The 17,722-nt window shown below is 43.7% G+C and overlaps 1 protein-coding gene across 2 annotated transcripts in view; it reads left to right on the forward strand.

Annotated features, from left to right (window-relative positions):
• The window catches only part of SOGA1 (suppressor of glucose, autophagy associated 1), a 121,173-nt gene that overhangs the window by 29,983 nt on the left and 73,468 nt on the right, over positions 1–17,722 (forward strand). For both annotated transcript variants that reach the window (XM_027867174.1, XM_027867173.1), the window contains exons 2-3: positions 8,217–8,441; positions 15,825–15,983. In XM_027867174.1, the coding sequence (XP_027722975.1) occupies positions 8,244–8,441; positions 15,825–15,983 (357 nt within the window). In that variant the 5' untranslated portion in view covers positions 8,217–8,243. The remainder of the gene's footprint in view (positions 1–8,216; positions 8,442–15,824; positions 15,984–17,722) is intronic.

Below are 17,722 nucleotides of genomic sequence, written 5' to 3' on the forward strand. Positions count from 1 at the left end.
GGACATACAGTATTATCCTGTCAATTGGTAAGCATTTATTTGGTACCTACTAAGTGCTGTATTAAATGCTGGGAATACAAAGAATCCAAACTCATCTTTTTAAGTGAGGCAATTGAGACCCAGAGAATGAATGTGTGTATGAAAAAACACTCAATAAGCACTTAGTATGTTCTAGGCACTGTGCTGAAAAGCACTGGGGAGAAAGCAAGATAGCCCCTATACTCAAGGAACTTATACATTCTAACAGAGGAAGCCAACCCAGATAATGAGGTGGTGGCCAGGGAAGGATGTTTTGGACAGGGAGACAAGCGATGGTGAGTGGAATCATAGCAACTGGCAAGTCCTCTTCCAGAATAGCAATGTTGATTTGATCACTGTTCCTAGAGCAAGAGGTAGAAGGAGGGGGTGGGGCAGCACTACTTGAATGTGGCTGGTAGGTCAGAGCAGGGCCAGAAAAGGTAAAGATTCACCAGTCAGAAGAAATAAGTTAAGTGATTTGCCCAAGGTCAAACCGGTAGTAGAAGAATATATTAAAATAGTAGGTGGGGGAAGGGTTTTTTGGAGGAGACGAAACTAAGGTGAACTTTGCAAGAAGGGCAGAATTGGGATATGGAGAGAGGAGCGAGGTGAGTACTCCAGGTGGAAGGTCAATGTAACAGAAGGGCAAAAATGCTTAGTAGGTCTGGAGGTGAGTGGGAAGGTCCTCTAACCTTTTCTTGATGACTCTTTGGTTGGTGCTAAGGCCGGGCTGCTTGAGGGAAGCAGAGTGAATCAAGTCCCATGTTCATACCCTTCCAGCTCTGTTGGGAAAACAGACTAATACTGCTCTGAGTCACATCAAGATCTCGGGCATGTCTGTCCCTGCCATTGTTGCTATGGTAACTGCCTGCTGGCTCCATTCGCCCCGATTGGTCAAGTGCATACTGGGAAAATCAGGGAGGAAAGGGGTGGAGGGAGGAAGCCGCTCACTTAAGGGAAATAATCCCTGAATCTCAGAGTTTGATGGTATCTCAGAGGATATCTATTCCAATTCCATAGCTGGCCCTTCAATTCACACAGGTGTTGAACATGGTCAGGAATCCATTTCCTTTACTGGACTACTCTATTCATTGGCTTTGTTGCTATACCTTAGTGCCAGGGGCTTTCCCTCTCTCTGGAGTGCTGGCTGCCCCATGGGATGGGAGTGAGTTGAGTCCCTCAGCCTGGCTGGGTGTGGGGCAGGATCTCATCTTGGTATGGCAGCAGGAAACTTGCTAGAGGGACAGTTCCTCCCCCTCGCCCCACACACACCCTGTTCCATCTGTACAGGATTCTTGAGATTTTAAGTAGTGGAAATCTGTCTGCCATGGTGGAATGGAGGAATTGCCAAAGTGCTGTAGAAAACATTTGCAGTGAGGAATCAAGGGAGAGGAGCAAGGCTGAGATAGTGATGGAAGAAACAGAAGGCCGTTGGGCATAAATCCTTCATGTGTGCCTCTGCTTGTGCTACTCCCCATCCCTAGGATGGCCTTGCAGGCTCACATATCTAGAGCTAGAAAGGACCTTAATTGTCATCTAGTTCAGCCCTCTTACTCTGGAGGTGAGAAATTGAGTCCCCAGGAAGTTAAATGACTTGCCCAAGGTCACACAGAGGTAGTAAGTGGCAGAGCCAGGGTTCAAATCCATGTGCTGTTATTATTATTATTAAGCCAATGCTATTTCCACAGTAGTATGTACACTGCCTCCTTCTTCCGCTTCTTCACTTGTTGAATTCATAACCATTTTTTACATTCTAACTGAAATGTCACATCCTCCAGGAAGCCTGTCCTGATTTCTCCCTTCTCCATCCCTCTTCAAATCGTCCTTTCTCTTACTTCTCTTTAATGCACTCACCATGCAATATTGTGTATTATAATTACCCCTGTGGGTTTTTTTCTTGATCTCCTTTAGACTGCGGGCTCTGTGAAGACATGGGTTGTGACTTTTTAAAACACAGTATCTTCCCTAGTACCTAACACGCAATAGGTGCTTAGTAAACGATTGTCTGATTGAGCTGAATTGCTGTCTTTGAGGGTCTGAATGTAGAACATCTGAATCATTGCCTAGCACAGCGCCTCACACGTAGTAGGTGTTTCACAAACGGTTGTTGAAATTGACTGGAAGGCGCTCCGTGTGGAAGCAGCAGCATCTGATGTGTTCTGCCTGGTGCCAGACCACAGAACTCGACCTCACTATGGAGACTCTGTAGAGAAGCAGCTCTCAGCTCCTTGTAAGGAGAAACATCCCAACAGTAACAGCCGTCCCAGAGTGACACGGGCTGCCTTAGAGGAGGGGGGATTCCCTTCTGTGGCTGTAAGTATTCAAGCTGAGGCTGGATGGCCAGGCATTAAACATCTATTAAGCACTTACTATGTACTAAGCACTAGGGATACAAGAAGAGGCAGAAGACAATCTTTGTCCTCCAGGAGCAGGAATTAATGGCCAGTTTTTAGGGAGATCATCCGATCAGGTGATTCCTGTTAGGTGCCAGTTGGACTAGATGCCCTCTGAGGTGTCTGGCAGGCTGTGAACAGTGTTTACCTTTCTGTCAACAGCTGAGCCCCATCCCCCAGGCAGGGCAGACCCTCCTGCCCCTTGCTTCGTCAGGCAGTATCTCCCTGGGCAGCCTGGGCCCCCTCTTTGCACTTTTGGGGAAAGAAACAAAAAAGACTATTTAGGGTTTACATGAAAAGACAGGAAGGGGAGAAAGGAAGGACTTGCTGCAGGGGAAGACAGAAGGGACTCTTTGAAGTGGTTCATATTTTTTATAGTTATATGTCTTCTAGGATGGATTGAACAGAATGAAATCAAACCCCTACAAAAAAGGAAAGACCTCTTGGGTCCTCCTCCTTTGTTCCCAGGCTGCTCATCTGATTTCCTGAGAGCAGAGATGAGATGTGGAAGGCTCCACTTTACTTCTCAGAGATGCTCACCTGCTTAGGTCTCCCCCACCCTGTTTTATCAGACGCTGCTTTTTAGGATCCCACTGGTATCATTAACTCTGAAAAGACTCATCTTGTTGTTGTTCAATTGTGTCCGACTCTTTGTGACCCCATTTGGGGTCTTCTTGGCAGAGATACTGGAGTGGTTTGCCATTTCCTTCCCCAGGTCATTTTACAGAAGAAGAAACTGAGACAAAGAGGATTAAGTGACTTGCCCAGGGTCATAGAGCTAATAAGTGTCTGAGGCCACATTTGAACTCAGGTCTTCCTGACTCCAGGCCCAATGCTCTATCCACTGTGCTACTTAATTGTCCAGAATCAATACTGTAGATTGTAAAGAGCTGGATGCATGGACCCTTCGAAATCATTTAACTCAAACACCTCATTTTACGTGGTAGGGAACTAAGGCCCTGAGCTTAGGTGACATGCTTAGCCTCACAGAGAGAGCAAATGTTCTTCTTTAAGTCCCCTGTAACCCTAGTGCTGTCTCCTGCCATATGTTTCCTTCCTGGTTCTTCTGGTCAGTAATTACCTTCCTTCTTGGGCTTCACATAGCACTGTGTTTTGCGATTTAATATAATACATTATAAAAATAGAGCTCACATTTCAGTAGGACTTGAGGAATGACAAAACATTTCCCTCACAACTTGTGAGGGAATTGGGTTGTAAAAGTATCATGATTCCCCATTTTAAAGATGAGAACAATGAGACTCAGAAACTTTTGATTTCCCAAATTTTGAAAAACTGAAACCAACATGTATTTATTCAGCACTTGACTATGTGCCAGGTGCTGAGGGTACAAAGATAAAGATGAAACATCATCCTGCCCTCAAGAAGGCTATGTTCTTCTGAAAAAGAAGATGGCATGTACATTTATAAGTATATACAAAATCAATATAAGGTAATTTTTTTACAGGGGGGAGGTATGAGCTCAAAAGAATTGCAAAAGGCTTCATGTAGAAGATGGTGCTTGTGCTGATCTTTGAAGGAAATTAGAGAATTAGAAGAGGCAGAGGTGAGGAGGGAGTTCATTCCAGGAGTGGGGCCTGGGGGAAAGAATGGGGCGAGGGGAGAGCCTGCCAGCAGAAAGACATGGAGATGGGAAATGAAAGGACATCACATGTGAAGAACAGCAGGAAGTCCAGTTGGACTGGATCAGAGTGTAGAAAATAAAAAGTAGCAGCATTAGAGTACTGACTCTGTCATTCAAGGCCTTCCATAGCGTAGCTCCAACCTCCCGGACAACTTTATCTCATACTTCATGTACTCTCTGTTCCAGCCAAATTGAAATACTCTTCTTTCCCCTTCCCTATCCTCCATTCTGCCTGCTTCTTCTCCTTGGTTCATTCTGTCTGCTATCCTTAAACTATATTCCTCTTCCCCTAATCTCTATGCAGTAGAATGTAAGCTTTTTGAGAGCAGGAACTGTCTTGCATTTAAAGTATGTATATTCCCAGTGCCTAGCACTGTACCTGACACTATTGTTGTTTCCAGTTGTGTCCCAACTCTTCATGACCCCATTTGGAGTTTTCTTGGCAAGGATATTGGATTGGTTTGCCATTTCCTTCTCTAGCTCATTTGACAGATGAAGGAACTGAGGCAAACAGGGTTTAATGACTTGCCCAGAGTCACACAGCTAATAAGTGTCTGAAACTGGATTTGAAGTCATGAAGATGAGACTTCTTGGATCCAGGCCTGGCACTCTATCCACTGCAACACCTAGCTACCCCTTAATAAATGATTGACTGATTAATTTGGTGAATTTCTTCCCTTTCCTCAAGGCCAAACTCAGATGCTACCTTCTCCAGGAAGCCTTGCCTGATTCTTCCTACCCTCTCCATTCACCAAGCTGAAAGTGTTCTCACCTCAGATGTTTCATAAACACTTTGTCTCATGTTCTTTTTGCTTACCTCATTCTCCTTTGTATGAAAATTATTATGTATTTTGTTTCATCTTCACTGTTAGATGATAAGTTCCCTGAGGCAAGGACCTGTGTCTTATCTATGCACTTGAAGGTCCTTTTTTTAACATAGTAGGTACTTCAGGGTTCACTAAAGGGAAGTATAGCTCCAAAGAACTGGCCTTACAGGCATTCCCTAGAGCCAGACCTACTCCTTTCTTCTCAGTGGCTGTCACTCCCTCCAGCACTGGCCACAGTTTGTCAAAGGGAATCAAGGTAACCCAGAAGTAGTGACACCCTCAGGACCTTGTAATGATATACCCAAAGGTTGTCACTTCACAGCTGAGAAAGAGGAACTCAGACGAGCATTAGCTGCCACTGATCAGACCTGCCTTCAGCTGTCTGGCCTTCCCCTCCCTGAGAGCTCCCACTGAATGTTAAGAACTCTTCACGGGGCTCCCCAGCTCCCCTCTCCTTCTTCGTGTGAGCTTCTCTGTTTGTCCTCCATCACCCGGAGACTGGGGGGAACCCATCCAGCACAGACCCTGGGATTGTCTGCCAGACACATAGCCTGTGACAGCCACAAGCCCCGTATTGTCGATTCAGTCCCCTCACATGGTGAGCGGTGCCAGGCTCTGCTGACCTAGATTTTGACTGCAGCTGGCTAGCTTCTCCATGTAGAGCCAAGAGCCCACCCATTCCTGGGGCGCCAGGGAGTAAAGCTCAGGAGAATGGCTAGGTCAGAACCAATAAGAAATTTAACAAGCAAGAACCAGAAGTGACTTAATATGGAAGTCCTTCACTTTAGATTAGAAAAAAAAAATCAATCATATAAATACAGAATGGGAGAGACCTAGCTTGGAAACAGTCATGAAAAAAGATGTGGGGATTTGGGTTGATTACAGTGTTCTCAACAATGTAATGTAGCTGCTAAAAAAAAAAAAAGCTAACTCAATCTATAAACATACCCACGCCTCCCCCATTCTTCTAAAAAAAAAAAAAAGAAAGAAATCTTTACTTGACCCTGCTACCTCTTCATCATCCTACACCCCTCCTCACAGCCAAATTCCTAGAAAGAATCATTTACACCCATTTCCTCACCTCCCACTCACTTTTCAGGCCCTTTGTAGTCTGGCTTCCAACTCTTCTGCTCATCTGAAACAGCTCTCTCCAAGGCTACTATTGATTTTGTAATTGCCAGTCCGTAAAAGTGAATGACCTTTTCTCATTTCTCCTTCTTGACCTGCCTGTAGCTTTTGATGCCCTTGGCTGCCCCGACACACACACTCATACTTCTTGGATGTTTTCTCTTCTCTGGACCCCAGCTCTTTTCTCTCCTGCTAAGGAGTGGAGACAATCAGATGTCTCAAAGGTAGAAGGGACTTTGGAGGACTTTGAGTCTAACCTCTCTTCCAGTGCAGGTGGTCATCCAGTTTCTGCTTGAATAGGCACCTCCAAGGATGGTGAGATTCACTTTTTCGAGAGGAAGTTCCATTCCTTTTCCTGACTGCTGTAACTGCTAGAAGTCGTTATTATATCATTACTAAGCTGAAGTCTAATTCCCTATAACTTTTTTTTTTTAGGCAATTGGGGTTAAGTGACTTGCCCAGGGTCACACAGTTAATAAGTGTCAAGTGTTTGGTCTGAGGTCAGATTTGAACTCAGGTCCTCCTGAATTCAGGGCCGGTGCTTTATCCACTATGCCACCTAGCTGCCCTACCCTATAACTGTCAATGTTGCTTTTAGTTCTACTTCTGGTGGTCAAGCCAAACGAGTCTGACCCCTCTTCTCCAAGATAACGCTTCAAATACTTAATGTCAGGTGTCTAGTCTGTCTTCTTCCCTACCCCCCAATATCTAGCACGCTCCAGACCTGGTAACTGTTTTGACCCATCCTTCCTTTCCATCAAGGTTGTCCTAGGCAAGTAACTGTTATCTCCTTCCTGGGATACTGTGTATTATTTCTTTTTCCTTACTTCTCCAACTTGAAACGATATAAACTATCTCACTTCCTCTTCTCATTTCCAGCTTTGGTTTCTCACTCTTCCCATTGGTGTGTAGAATAGGGTTCTGACCAGAATGATACAAAGAGAATTTTAGAGTCTGGGAGGGAGCAAGAGATAAGCTTGGGCTGCAGGGAGTGGTGGAGGACTGTCTGTAAACTGAGCTGCTGTTCTTGGAAATGAGCTCTGATTGGCATTGGGAGGGCTATGAAATTCGCCTAGATTGGGGTACCTAACCTGAGGTCTGCAAGCTTTTTTTTTTTTTTGTAAATCTCTTCTAACTATATTGCTATAGAATTGGTTTCCTTTGTAATCCTATCTGTTTTTACTTTATGCATTTAAGAATGTGATTCTCTTCTGAGGAGGAACAGGGTCAAAAGAGAGAATCGAACAAATGGGGGGTAGGATAGGATGAAGGGAAATACACTTAGTTTTTCGCAACATGACTACTGTGGAAGTATTTTGCATGACTACACATCTTTAACTTGTATCGAGATGCTTGCCTTTTCAATGAGGGTGGGTGGGGAGGGAGGAAAGGAGAAAATTTGTAACCCAAAGTTTTAAAAACACATGTTAAAAATAAGAATGTGATTCTGAGATGGGGTCTTGGCTTCCCCAAACTGCTCAAGGGAATCCACGACAGAAAAGAGGTTAAGAATACCTGACTGAGAGGAACTTGTGGATCTTTGCAGGAATGAAGAGGAATCATAGGGCCTGATAAAGACCCCTGAACTTGAACTCAAAACATCTGGATTCAGTTCTTGACTGACTTTGGGCAGGTCATTTCCCTTCTCTCTGCCTTAGTTTCCTTCTCCATGAAATAAGGAGTATTTGCTTAGATGGTCTTTAAGGACCCTTCGAGCTCCAAGTCCTGTGATGCTAACTTTGATTATATATTTTCTTCTTATGAATAAATTATAATTTCTAGAGTCCCTTGAGTTTATAGTGCACTTTCCTCACTGCATCCTAATGAGGTAGATTGTACAGATATCATTACCTCCCTTTTACAGATGAAGAAATGGGCTCAGAGAGATTGATTAAGTAGCCCAGTGCCAAGTCCAGAGCTATTTAGACCACAACATGCTTCCTCTGTTTTGTGTTTCTGAACTTCTCTCCCAATTAGATTGAAACCTCCTTTGTGCCTCGGTCTCTTGCTTTTCCATTTTTTCAGGCCCTTCCACCCCCTGCCCCATCGTAGTTGTAGGCACAACATACTACCAAGGCTCAGTAACTCTGGCTGTGGAGAAGGCCCAGCTGTGCAGGGGTAGGGAGACAGAAGGGAGGCCAGCTAGGAAACGGTGATCAGGACAGAGGGAACACTGCAGGACTGAAGCTTTTACCTTCCTCTTTCTAGGATGAGATCGAGGAGCTGCGGGCGGAGATGCTGGAGATGCGGGATGTCTACATGGAGGAGGATGTCTACCAGCTTCAGGAGCTCCGACAGCAACTGGACCAAGCCAGCAAGACCTGTCGCATCCTGCAGTACCGTCTACGCAAGGCAGAACGACGCAGCCTCCGAGTGGCCCAGACAGGCCAGGTGGATGGGGAGCTCATTCATAGCCTGGAGCAGGATGTCAAGGTGAGTCATCAGGAAGAGAGCTCTTACCCATTCACTTCATTCATTCACTCATCAAACATTTATTAAATGCTTCCTTATACTAGGAACCAGGGGATAGAAAATTTAGATAAGACACAGTCCCTGCCCTCGTGAACCTTACATTCTAGTGGGCCAAGACAAATTTATGTAACAGTAATACATGATATATTTAGTAAATACATTTGAGAGGTACAGAGTGTTGTATTAGGTCTGAGGGGGGAGTTCATCACTTGGGGGATCAGGGATAGAAAAGGATCATAAGTTCATAGATTTAGAGCTGGAAGGAGCCCCCCCAGGCCACCTAGCCCAACCTTCTCATTTTATGGATGGGAAAATCGTTACCCAAAGAGGTTAAGTTATTTGCCCAAGGTTCCAAGGTACACAGGTAGTAAATATACCTGCCAGAAGTGAGTTTTGAGCCCAGATCACCTGGATCCAGAGCCAGTGTGACTTCTAAAGCTTCCTGGAGGAACTGACATTTGAGCTGAGCTTAAAAGATTGAGAGAAATTCAGTAGGTAAAGAGAGTGGCTAGATCCCAGCCTGCAGGGTACCTGTTCATTAGATTTCTGGAGCTCAGGCACTCTGAGAATCCCTCCTGGGATACAGGACATGACCAGCCTAAAGCATAATAATGCATTCCCCAGCTGGTGTGTGATAGAACCTGCTTTTCTTGGGGATCAAGTAAGAAAATTGCCACAGTAGCTAGAGCCTGAGACACTGCCTAGTGTTGTGGCCCATTGGAAATATGCCCAGCCTTGTTCTGGGAAGGGCATCCCCTCTCACCCTTGTTCCTGACAATGACATTTACTCTGAGTTTGAGAGTATGCTGACTGAGGATTCTCACCTAGCGGATCACGTTTGGGCTGGGTACTGTCTCCTTTGCCTAATTTCCATTGAGCCCAGGCTGAGCGTCGCTTAGTAATTCCAGAGTGTCCCCTCAATTATCTCTGTCCTTCCATGCCCCCTCTTTATTGTATGCTTTTGATGCACTGTCCTAGGTAGCACACCTGATATGCTAGGCGTTCCAGGTATTATTAAACAGTCCATCAATTGACCATTTTGTGTTGATCATGTTCTTTAGGGAAGGCTGCCTTCCCATGCTAGATGCAGTGAGGGATATTGAGCAAGTTTTGAGACCTACTCTTTGCTTTTAGAGGGTTTAAAACCTACTTGGGGAGATTAAATATTCGCCCATAAAAAGTTAGCTAACAGTACAAGGTACAAAAAAAGTACAAGCAAATGACAAAAAATGTTTAGGACTTCAGAGGAGATAGAGAGAGATTGCTGAGGAATAGGATGGGCAGGGAAGACTAAGAGGAGAGGACAGGAGTTAGGACAAGTTTTCAGGGTGGGAAAGATCTCTCTAGGTAGAGATCCTGTGGGAGGGTTTTTCCTATTAGGGATAAAGTAGAACATGGCATATTTAAGATGTAGTGAATATTCTAACCTATTAGTATGTTGGGTTCTAGTTATATCTCTTCAGGCTAGATTCCTATAAGGATGGGCATCTATCATGGCAGACTCTTTTAAGAGTGGGCATTGAGGAACTGGTACCAGAAGCTACTCCTTTCCACCTCTGACTTCTCTGTTTGTCTGTATTCAGTACTCCTCATGCAGGAAATACTTAAAAATGTTTTGTTACATTCTCTTCTCTCTTCTCTCCTGTCCTGTCCTCTCCCTATATCCTCTCCTCTCCTCCTCCACTCTTCTTTCCGTCATTTTCTCCTCTCTCCTCCTGTTCCCAACTCAGTCAGCATTATTTATACTTGGGAATAGCATTTATTGCTAAAGAGGCTGCTGAATCTCAGATTGGAGCACTTCTCTCCATCCAGGCATTTCTTGCCTGTTTTCTTCTAAATATGAACTATTGAGATTGGGGGGGGTAGGGCGGGTAGGGTGCACAGAACTTTGGGTAAAAATACCTTCCTGGCCTCTCTGGACCTAGGCGTAGTATCTGCTATCCTCCTTTTGCTTTGTGCAGAGGAAAAGAGCATTTTGAAGGCCAAGGGGCTAGGCTTCCTGGTGGAGATTGCATTTGAGTTGAACTTTAAGGATAGGTAGGAATACTGCAAGGAAAGAGAAAGAGGAAGCCCCTTCTCTTAAAAAAAAAAAACAAGCACTTCAAAAAAAAATGAACTTAACATTGTCCACAAACATTTCAATGTAGAAAGAACAAAAAAAGAAGATCGGACATGAAACCATGACTTTCTCTTATGTTCAGCTTGTTTTGAAAAAAAAAAGTATATTAAATTTCACAACTTAGTGGTGAAATTGGGAAGAAACATTTTCCATGGAGAGGGGGCAATGTAAGCAAAGGCAGGGTACATAGGATATGTTTAAGGGGCAGAGTTACCCAGTTTAACCAGACTCTAAAGTGAATGGAGGGATGACAGTGATAGAAAATAAGGCTGGAGAGACTGAGGGCACCAAATTGTGAAGGGCTCTGACTGCTAGGTGGAGGAATTTGAATTTTACTCCATAGGTAATAGGGAGCCATTGAAGATTTTTGAGCAGAGCAGCAAAATGGTCAAATCTATGAGTAAGGAAGATGCTTCAGGCATTATATAAAGGTTGAATTGGAGTTGAGATATTGAAGATAGAAAAATCTCTTAGGAAATTCTTTCCCTATTAAGCCCCTTAGTTTTGCTTCCCAGGAGCCATATTTCCCGGAGGAGAATTTGGTAAGTGGAAGAGTTGAAGCTTGGGTCACACAAGGAGATGGCTCTGGCATGTGTAGGGCATGCACTGTGATTAGGGGCTCAGGAAGTCAGAACAGTCCCTAATCCAGAGACTTGCCTTGCATGTTTGGATTTTAATTGGCTAATCCCCTAGCTTGTGACAGCTGCTTCCCTCCTCCTCCTTCAGGGCTTAGAAAACCATGACCTCATCACATTCCTGCTACATGTCTTCTAGTGGCCCTTATCCCTGTACAGGGCGTGGGAGAAGCATCACTATCCAGGAATGAAGCTTTGATGAAATGGCCATGTGGGCCTTGTTTCAAGGGAAACCTGGAGGTTGGCGTAGGGAGTTCTTAGAGGATGAGAGAAGGATTTCCATAGAGGGGGACATGATTTATCAGGGTGACTACACTGGTTTTAAGGGGGCTTCCAGTGAGATTTAGGCTGATTTATCTTGCCAGCTTATCCTTACAGGCCCTCAGGCCTCTTCCACTTACCAGCCACCCACAGCAGTCCAGGCCACCCACATCTCAGCAAGGCCCATGATGAATGAAAACATTTTTGTAGTCTGAAAAATTTAGTAGTTTGGTTTAGCTCACTGCACATCTATTAAGGGTCTGCTGTATGCAAAACACTATGATAAGTGCTGGGGGAAATATAAAGTTTAGAAAGAGACTTTAGATCAGACTTAGTTCTTGCCCTCATGGAGCTCACAGTCTAATAGAGGGATAAAATACATACATAGAAAACTACAATTCACAATATTATATGATAATCATCAAGCGTTTACTACATGCCTACTTATGTCCCAACACTGTGCTAAGCACTTTTACAATTATTATCTTATCTGATCCTCATAACAGCCATATTAGATAGGTACTATTATAACCCCCATTTTAAGGTTGAGGAAACTGAGGCATACCAAGTGTAAGTGACTTGCCCAAGGTCACACAGCTGGTAGCATCCGGGGTTGGATTTGAATCCAGGACTTCTTGACTCCAGGCCCAGCATTCCATCTACTTCACTACCTAATTGAATATATTTATCTGTGCATCTAGAATTAGCCTTGAGTTCAAAGAATCAGCTCTGCCTGACTCTAATCATGAAAATAGTTTCCATTTCTGTAGCTCTTTATGATCTTTTAAAGTGCATTTTCCTCACAAGGAGGGGGTAGGTATTTTAAGTTCCATCTTATAGATGGTGAAGCTGAGGTTCAGAGGTGAAATGACCATGTCACATAGCTTAAGCCCCAAGGTCAGGGCTCTTTCCACTGCTTTGCCAGACCATACCTTTCTGAAGAACACTGAGGTTGCTTTCACAAGCTATCCACAAAAGTCAGGATTGTCACTTTATAGTCAGTCATTAATCAGTCAAGCAACAAGCATCTGCTATGTACTGGGCACTGTGTAGGGGCACTAGAGATACAAAGAAATAAATGAAATAGTCCCTGCCCTCAAGAAGGATAAACAACATGTACAGATATGATTAAAGAGAAAATGTTGACAAAACAAATACAAGGTAATTTCAGGGAGAGAGCACTAGCAACAGGGAAAGCCATAAAAGGCCTCTTGTAGGAGGTGATACCTGAGCTGAGCTTTGAAAGAAACCAAGGATTTTGGGAGGTGAAGATATCACTTATTCCAGGGGGGACACAGCTTGTGCCAGGCATGGGGACAGGAGATGAAATATCATGTGTGAGCAAGAAGGCCAGGCTAGCAGGTGTGCAGAATGTATGTAATTAACTGGAAAAGAAGCCTCCTCTGTCACAGAACCATCTAATTGTATTGCTGGAGGGACTCCAGTGAGCATCTAATCCAGCCCCCTCTTTTTTTTTTTTTTTTGGCTAGGCAGTGGGGTTAAGTGACTTACCCAGGGTCACACAGCTAGTAAGTGTCGAGTGTCTGAGGCTGGATTTGAACTCTTTTCCTCCTGACTCCAAGGCCAGAGCTCTATTTATTCACTGAATCAACTAGCTGCCCCCCAACCCCCTCTTTTTACAAATGTGCAAAGTGAGGTCTATAAAGGGGAAGTGACTTGCCCAAGGTCACACAGTGAGCTAGGACTAAAACCTGGCTCTCTTGCTTCTCCAGTCCAAAGGACTTTTTGTTGCTCTATGGGGTCTATGCTGTCTCAGTTAAGTCAAGAGAAGAAGGGTATATTAAGTGCCTACTAAATGCCAAAGATACAAAGAAAGGCAAAAACCACCCCTGCCCTCGAGGAGCTCAGAGTCTGATGGGGGAGACAGCGTTCAAACAGCTTTGTACAAACCAGATAACTCCAGGATAAACTAGAGATAATCTCAGAGGGAAGAAACTGGCTTTGAGGGGCCCAGCAAAGGAGGTTTAAGAGGTGTGATGTAGTTTGATTTCTTTGTTGTGCAGAGTTTAGGAGCATGTGGAAGCTGTGACGGGGGGAGGAACATTAGGAAAGAGAACCAAATTGGGAAGCAAGAGAGGTGGTTTGGAGCAGGGCCAGTGCCCTTCCCCCCAAGCCTAAAGCCATTCATCAGGAACTTTGCTGGTGCTCTGCAGCTGGATCTTGATCAGATTTTGAAGTTTATGTTAAGGACTCAGAACCTCAGATGGTGCCTGGAAGGGCTCTTTTAAATCAAGATACAGATTGAGTAGATCTCCCTCTCAAACATTCACTTACTTGGCAGAGGGTATGAAGTTAGTTTTTCTGTCTTTGATACAGTGGGTTTGGAATCAGATATGGCTCACAGTCAGTTAGTCAACATTCATTAAGTGCTTACTATATGCCAGGCACTGGGCTAAACACTTTACAATTACTATCCCACTTGATCCTCACCACAAACCTGAGAGATAGGTGCTACTATTTCTCCTATTTTACAGATGAGGAAACGGGGGCAAACAGAGGTTAAGTGTCACCCAGCTAATAGGGTTTGAGGCCACGTCTTCCTGACTCCAAGCCTGATGCTGCCCAGGCTATATGATACTAAGTAAAGTGCTTTCAATTCCCTGAGCCTCAGCATCTATTTATAAGGTGTGATTTTTTTTTTGTTTTTGGGGTTTTTTTTGTTTGTTTTTGTTTTTAGGCAATTGAGGTTAAGTGACCTGCCCAGGGTCACACAGCTAGTAAGTGTCAAGTGTTTGGTCTGAGGCCGGATTTGAACTCAGGTCCTTTTGACTTCAGGGCTGGTGCTCTATCTACTGCACCACCTCGCTGCCCCTGTAAGGTGTGATTAATAATGCTTTCGTTGCCTGCTTCACAAGATAATGTGAAGAAAGGGCGTTGTAAACCATAATTAACATAGAATTATGAGTAATATAGAAATATGAACTGTTAGTATTATTACCATGAAGCTGGTCAGAATTGGTGGGGAGGGAAGGCTGCATTTATAGGAGGGCTTTTGTTTTCAATTAATAATGTCTTGACATTGAAAATATCAAGATGAAAATATTTTCAACTATGAAGCCTCTCCTGGCTTCTAAATAACCTAACGGTCAGAGTTGTCCCCTCTTTCCTGACCTTGGAATGGCACCTTTCATGCCTATTAAGGACCAGCTCCAGGTACATGTTGTAGAGCATGGATGCAACCTTAGTCCATTCCTGCATAAAACCCCCCATCCTCTTTGGGGCTCAGTGAGGCAGACTTTGGGGGAGTGTGAGAGACCTTGCTGTTGCAAGTGGAGTCACTCTTCAGGCCCAGAAGAGGATTAGTCCTAGCTCTGCCATTAATTCCTTGTGTGTATTTAGCATATCAAATCTCTTTTACTTCTCTGGACCAAAGTCTCTTCATCTGTCAAGTGAATATAATCTTTTTTTAACCTAAAAATTGTTTCACTTTTGTTTTTATACTACATTTCCCAATATATCCCTCCTCACCCAGAGCATTATGCCTTGAAACAAAGGAAAAAAAAAGAAAAAAAAAGGAATTCAATCAACATATCAATCAAGCCTGAAAATATGTGCTATGTTCCCCCTTCATAACACTGCCCCCTCCCCTTGCAAAGAAGAGAAGGAGGTGTATACTCTTTTCTTCCTCAAGGCCAGGCTTGGTCATTTGATTACACAGAATTTCATTTTGACTTTCTTGTTACTGTGGTTTTTCTTTACAGTAACATTGTTGAGGTCACTGTATTTTTTTTTTGAGGTCACTGTATTGAGTTGTCTTCCTGATCCTGCTTTCTTTACTTTGCATCAGTTCATGTAAATCTTCCTATGAGCATTCTTCATGTTCATCATTTCTTATTGGCACAATAATAGTCCATTATATTCACATACCATGTTTTGTTTAGCCATTCCCCAGTTGATGGGCATCTACTTTGTTTCTAGCTCTTTGTTACCCCCAAAACACTGCCCTTAATATTTTGGTGTATACAGGACCTTTCTTTTGATCACTGACCTCCTTGGAGTACAGGACACAATGATTCTTAAGATGCTTCCTTAACTGATACTTACTACCTGTGTGACCCTAGATAAATAATTCTTATTTCGGGGCTTCAGTTTCCATTTCCTCATTTATAATTTGAGGCAGTCACACTGAGTAATTTCTAATATCCTTCCTTCTTTAAAATCTATAACCCTCTGACCTAAGAAAATACAATGAGATCATTGATATGAAGAGGCAGCCAGGACTCATGTACATCTCTGGGGCCTAGAGAGTGGCCGGACGCTTTGGCCACCCCAGATCACTCAACCCTGGTCTCTTCTCTGGGTGTGCAGGTTTCCAAAGACATCTCTGTGCGTCTGCATAATGAGCTGGAGGCCGTGGAAAAGAAGAGAATCCGACTGGAGGAGGAGAACGAAGATCTCCGGCAGAGGCTGATCGAGGCGGAGCTGGCCAAGCAAGTGCTGCAGCACGAGATGGACAAACCTCGGGAGGTGAGCCTGGTGGGGGAGACATAAAGCTGACGGAGCCAGGAAAAGAGCCAGGGCACACCAGAGTATGGGGAAGGAAAAGGGGTTTTTTCAGCCCTCTTTCACTTCCTCCCCATCTTAGTTTGAGTTTCCAGGCTCTGCTTAGTTTAATTTAGAAAGGCCATGTGGTGTGGGGATTGCATGGGGTGCTGTGGAAAGAGCACTGGAATTGGAGTCTGAAGACCTGGATTCAAATCCTGCCTTTGACCACATTACTTGTATGACTTTGGTCAAGTCACTGACCGCCCCTGGGAATCCCTTCCAGATTGAACACTATGAACCTGTGGATCTATGTATGAGCATAGGACATATAGTCCAGAGAACTGGCTTCAAATCCTGTTTTCTTCCTTTTTTTTTTCAATTAACACGCATTTTTTTCTCTCCCTCTTACTTCCTCTCTATTGGAGAAAAAAAGACAAAGGAAAGGAAAACAAAACCCTAGGAGGAAATACACATAGTCAAGCAAAATCAGTTCCTACGGTGTGTGTGTCCAAAAATGCATATCTCATTTTGGTACCCTGACTCAGTTACCTCTGTCAGGATACAGACAGCATGGTCATCATCAGTCTTCTGGAATTCTCTGTGTGAAGGTGGGCAAGCCTTCTCTCTTCTCTGAGCGATGACCTGCCTTTGTAAAATGGGGGTAAGACTATGAATACGAATTGCCTACCTTATCAGACGTTTATGAGGAAAGCGCACTGGAAGTCTTTAAACACTGTATAAATGTGTGTTAAATTAAATACCTCACCAACATTTTCCTCACTAAAATCTGCTGAGTCCTGTTTCCTTCCCCGGAGAGATCCCAGAGATATTATACTTCCCCCCCTGGAAAACTCAGCCTTTTGGCTGTACAACCTGATGTTATGCTTATGCTTCCTTCTGCTGACTCCACAGACAATAAATACCACTCCCCAGGTTAGTTGCTTTTCAGTTAACACAGGTTTTCAAGGTCAGATATTAATACAGGTTTTCAAGGTCAGGTGTCAAGGTCAAGGTGGCCTGTTAATGTCTACACTGTGGGTGAGTTGGGGCCTCTTGCTACCAGGCTTGAAAGAAGTTACAAGTACTCTGAACAATGTAAGACTATGGGACTTTTCAGAGGCCTCAGTCTAGCACAATATTTTGAAAGGGACAGGCAGTGAGGGCAGACTTTTATTACACTGAAATCCTTTTAAAATTATATCATTTCCCTATATACTTCCTCCTCCCACCTTGAAACCTACCTTTTATTTAAAAAAAAATTAAGCAAAACCAAATAACAAGATTACACTGTTTGATAATATACGTAAAATTTCATACCTGTTCCCCTCATCCTATCTATGGTTCAGAGATATAGACCAGGAAGAGATCTTAGGGCCCATCTCTCCAAAACCTGTCATTTTATACATGAGGAAACTATAACCTAGAGGAAGTTAAAGTGACTTGCTACAGGTCACACAAATAATAAGTGTTAGAGGCAGGATTTGAACACAGGTCTTTTGGTGCCCAAGCATTCTTCTTTCTACTGCTGTCTCTCTGTAACTTGGAACAAGTCACTCTCTCCTGAAATAAGTGGGGGTTTGGGGCCCCCTCTGTTTTTTGGAACCAAGAGTATTCATTGCACTTCATTGAATTTTGCTGCTTTTTCGTGCTGTTTATATTAGTCTCATGGTTTTGCCTTTTTTTTTTTTTTTTTTTTTTTTTTTTTTTTTTTTTTTTTTTTT

The sequence above is a fragment of the Vombatus ursinus genome, unplaced genomic scaffold (assembly GCF_900497805.2).
Source record: "Vombatus ursinus unplaced genomic scaffold, bare-nosed wombat genome assembly UNPS02014785.1, whole genome shotgun sequence".
Taxonomy (NCBI): Eukaryota; Metazoa; Chordata; class Mammalia; order Diprotodontia; family Vombatidae; genus Vombatus; species Vombatus ursinus.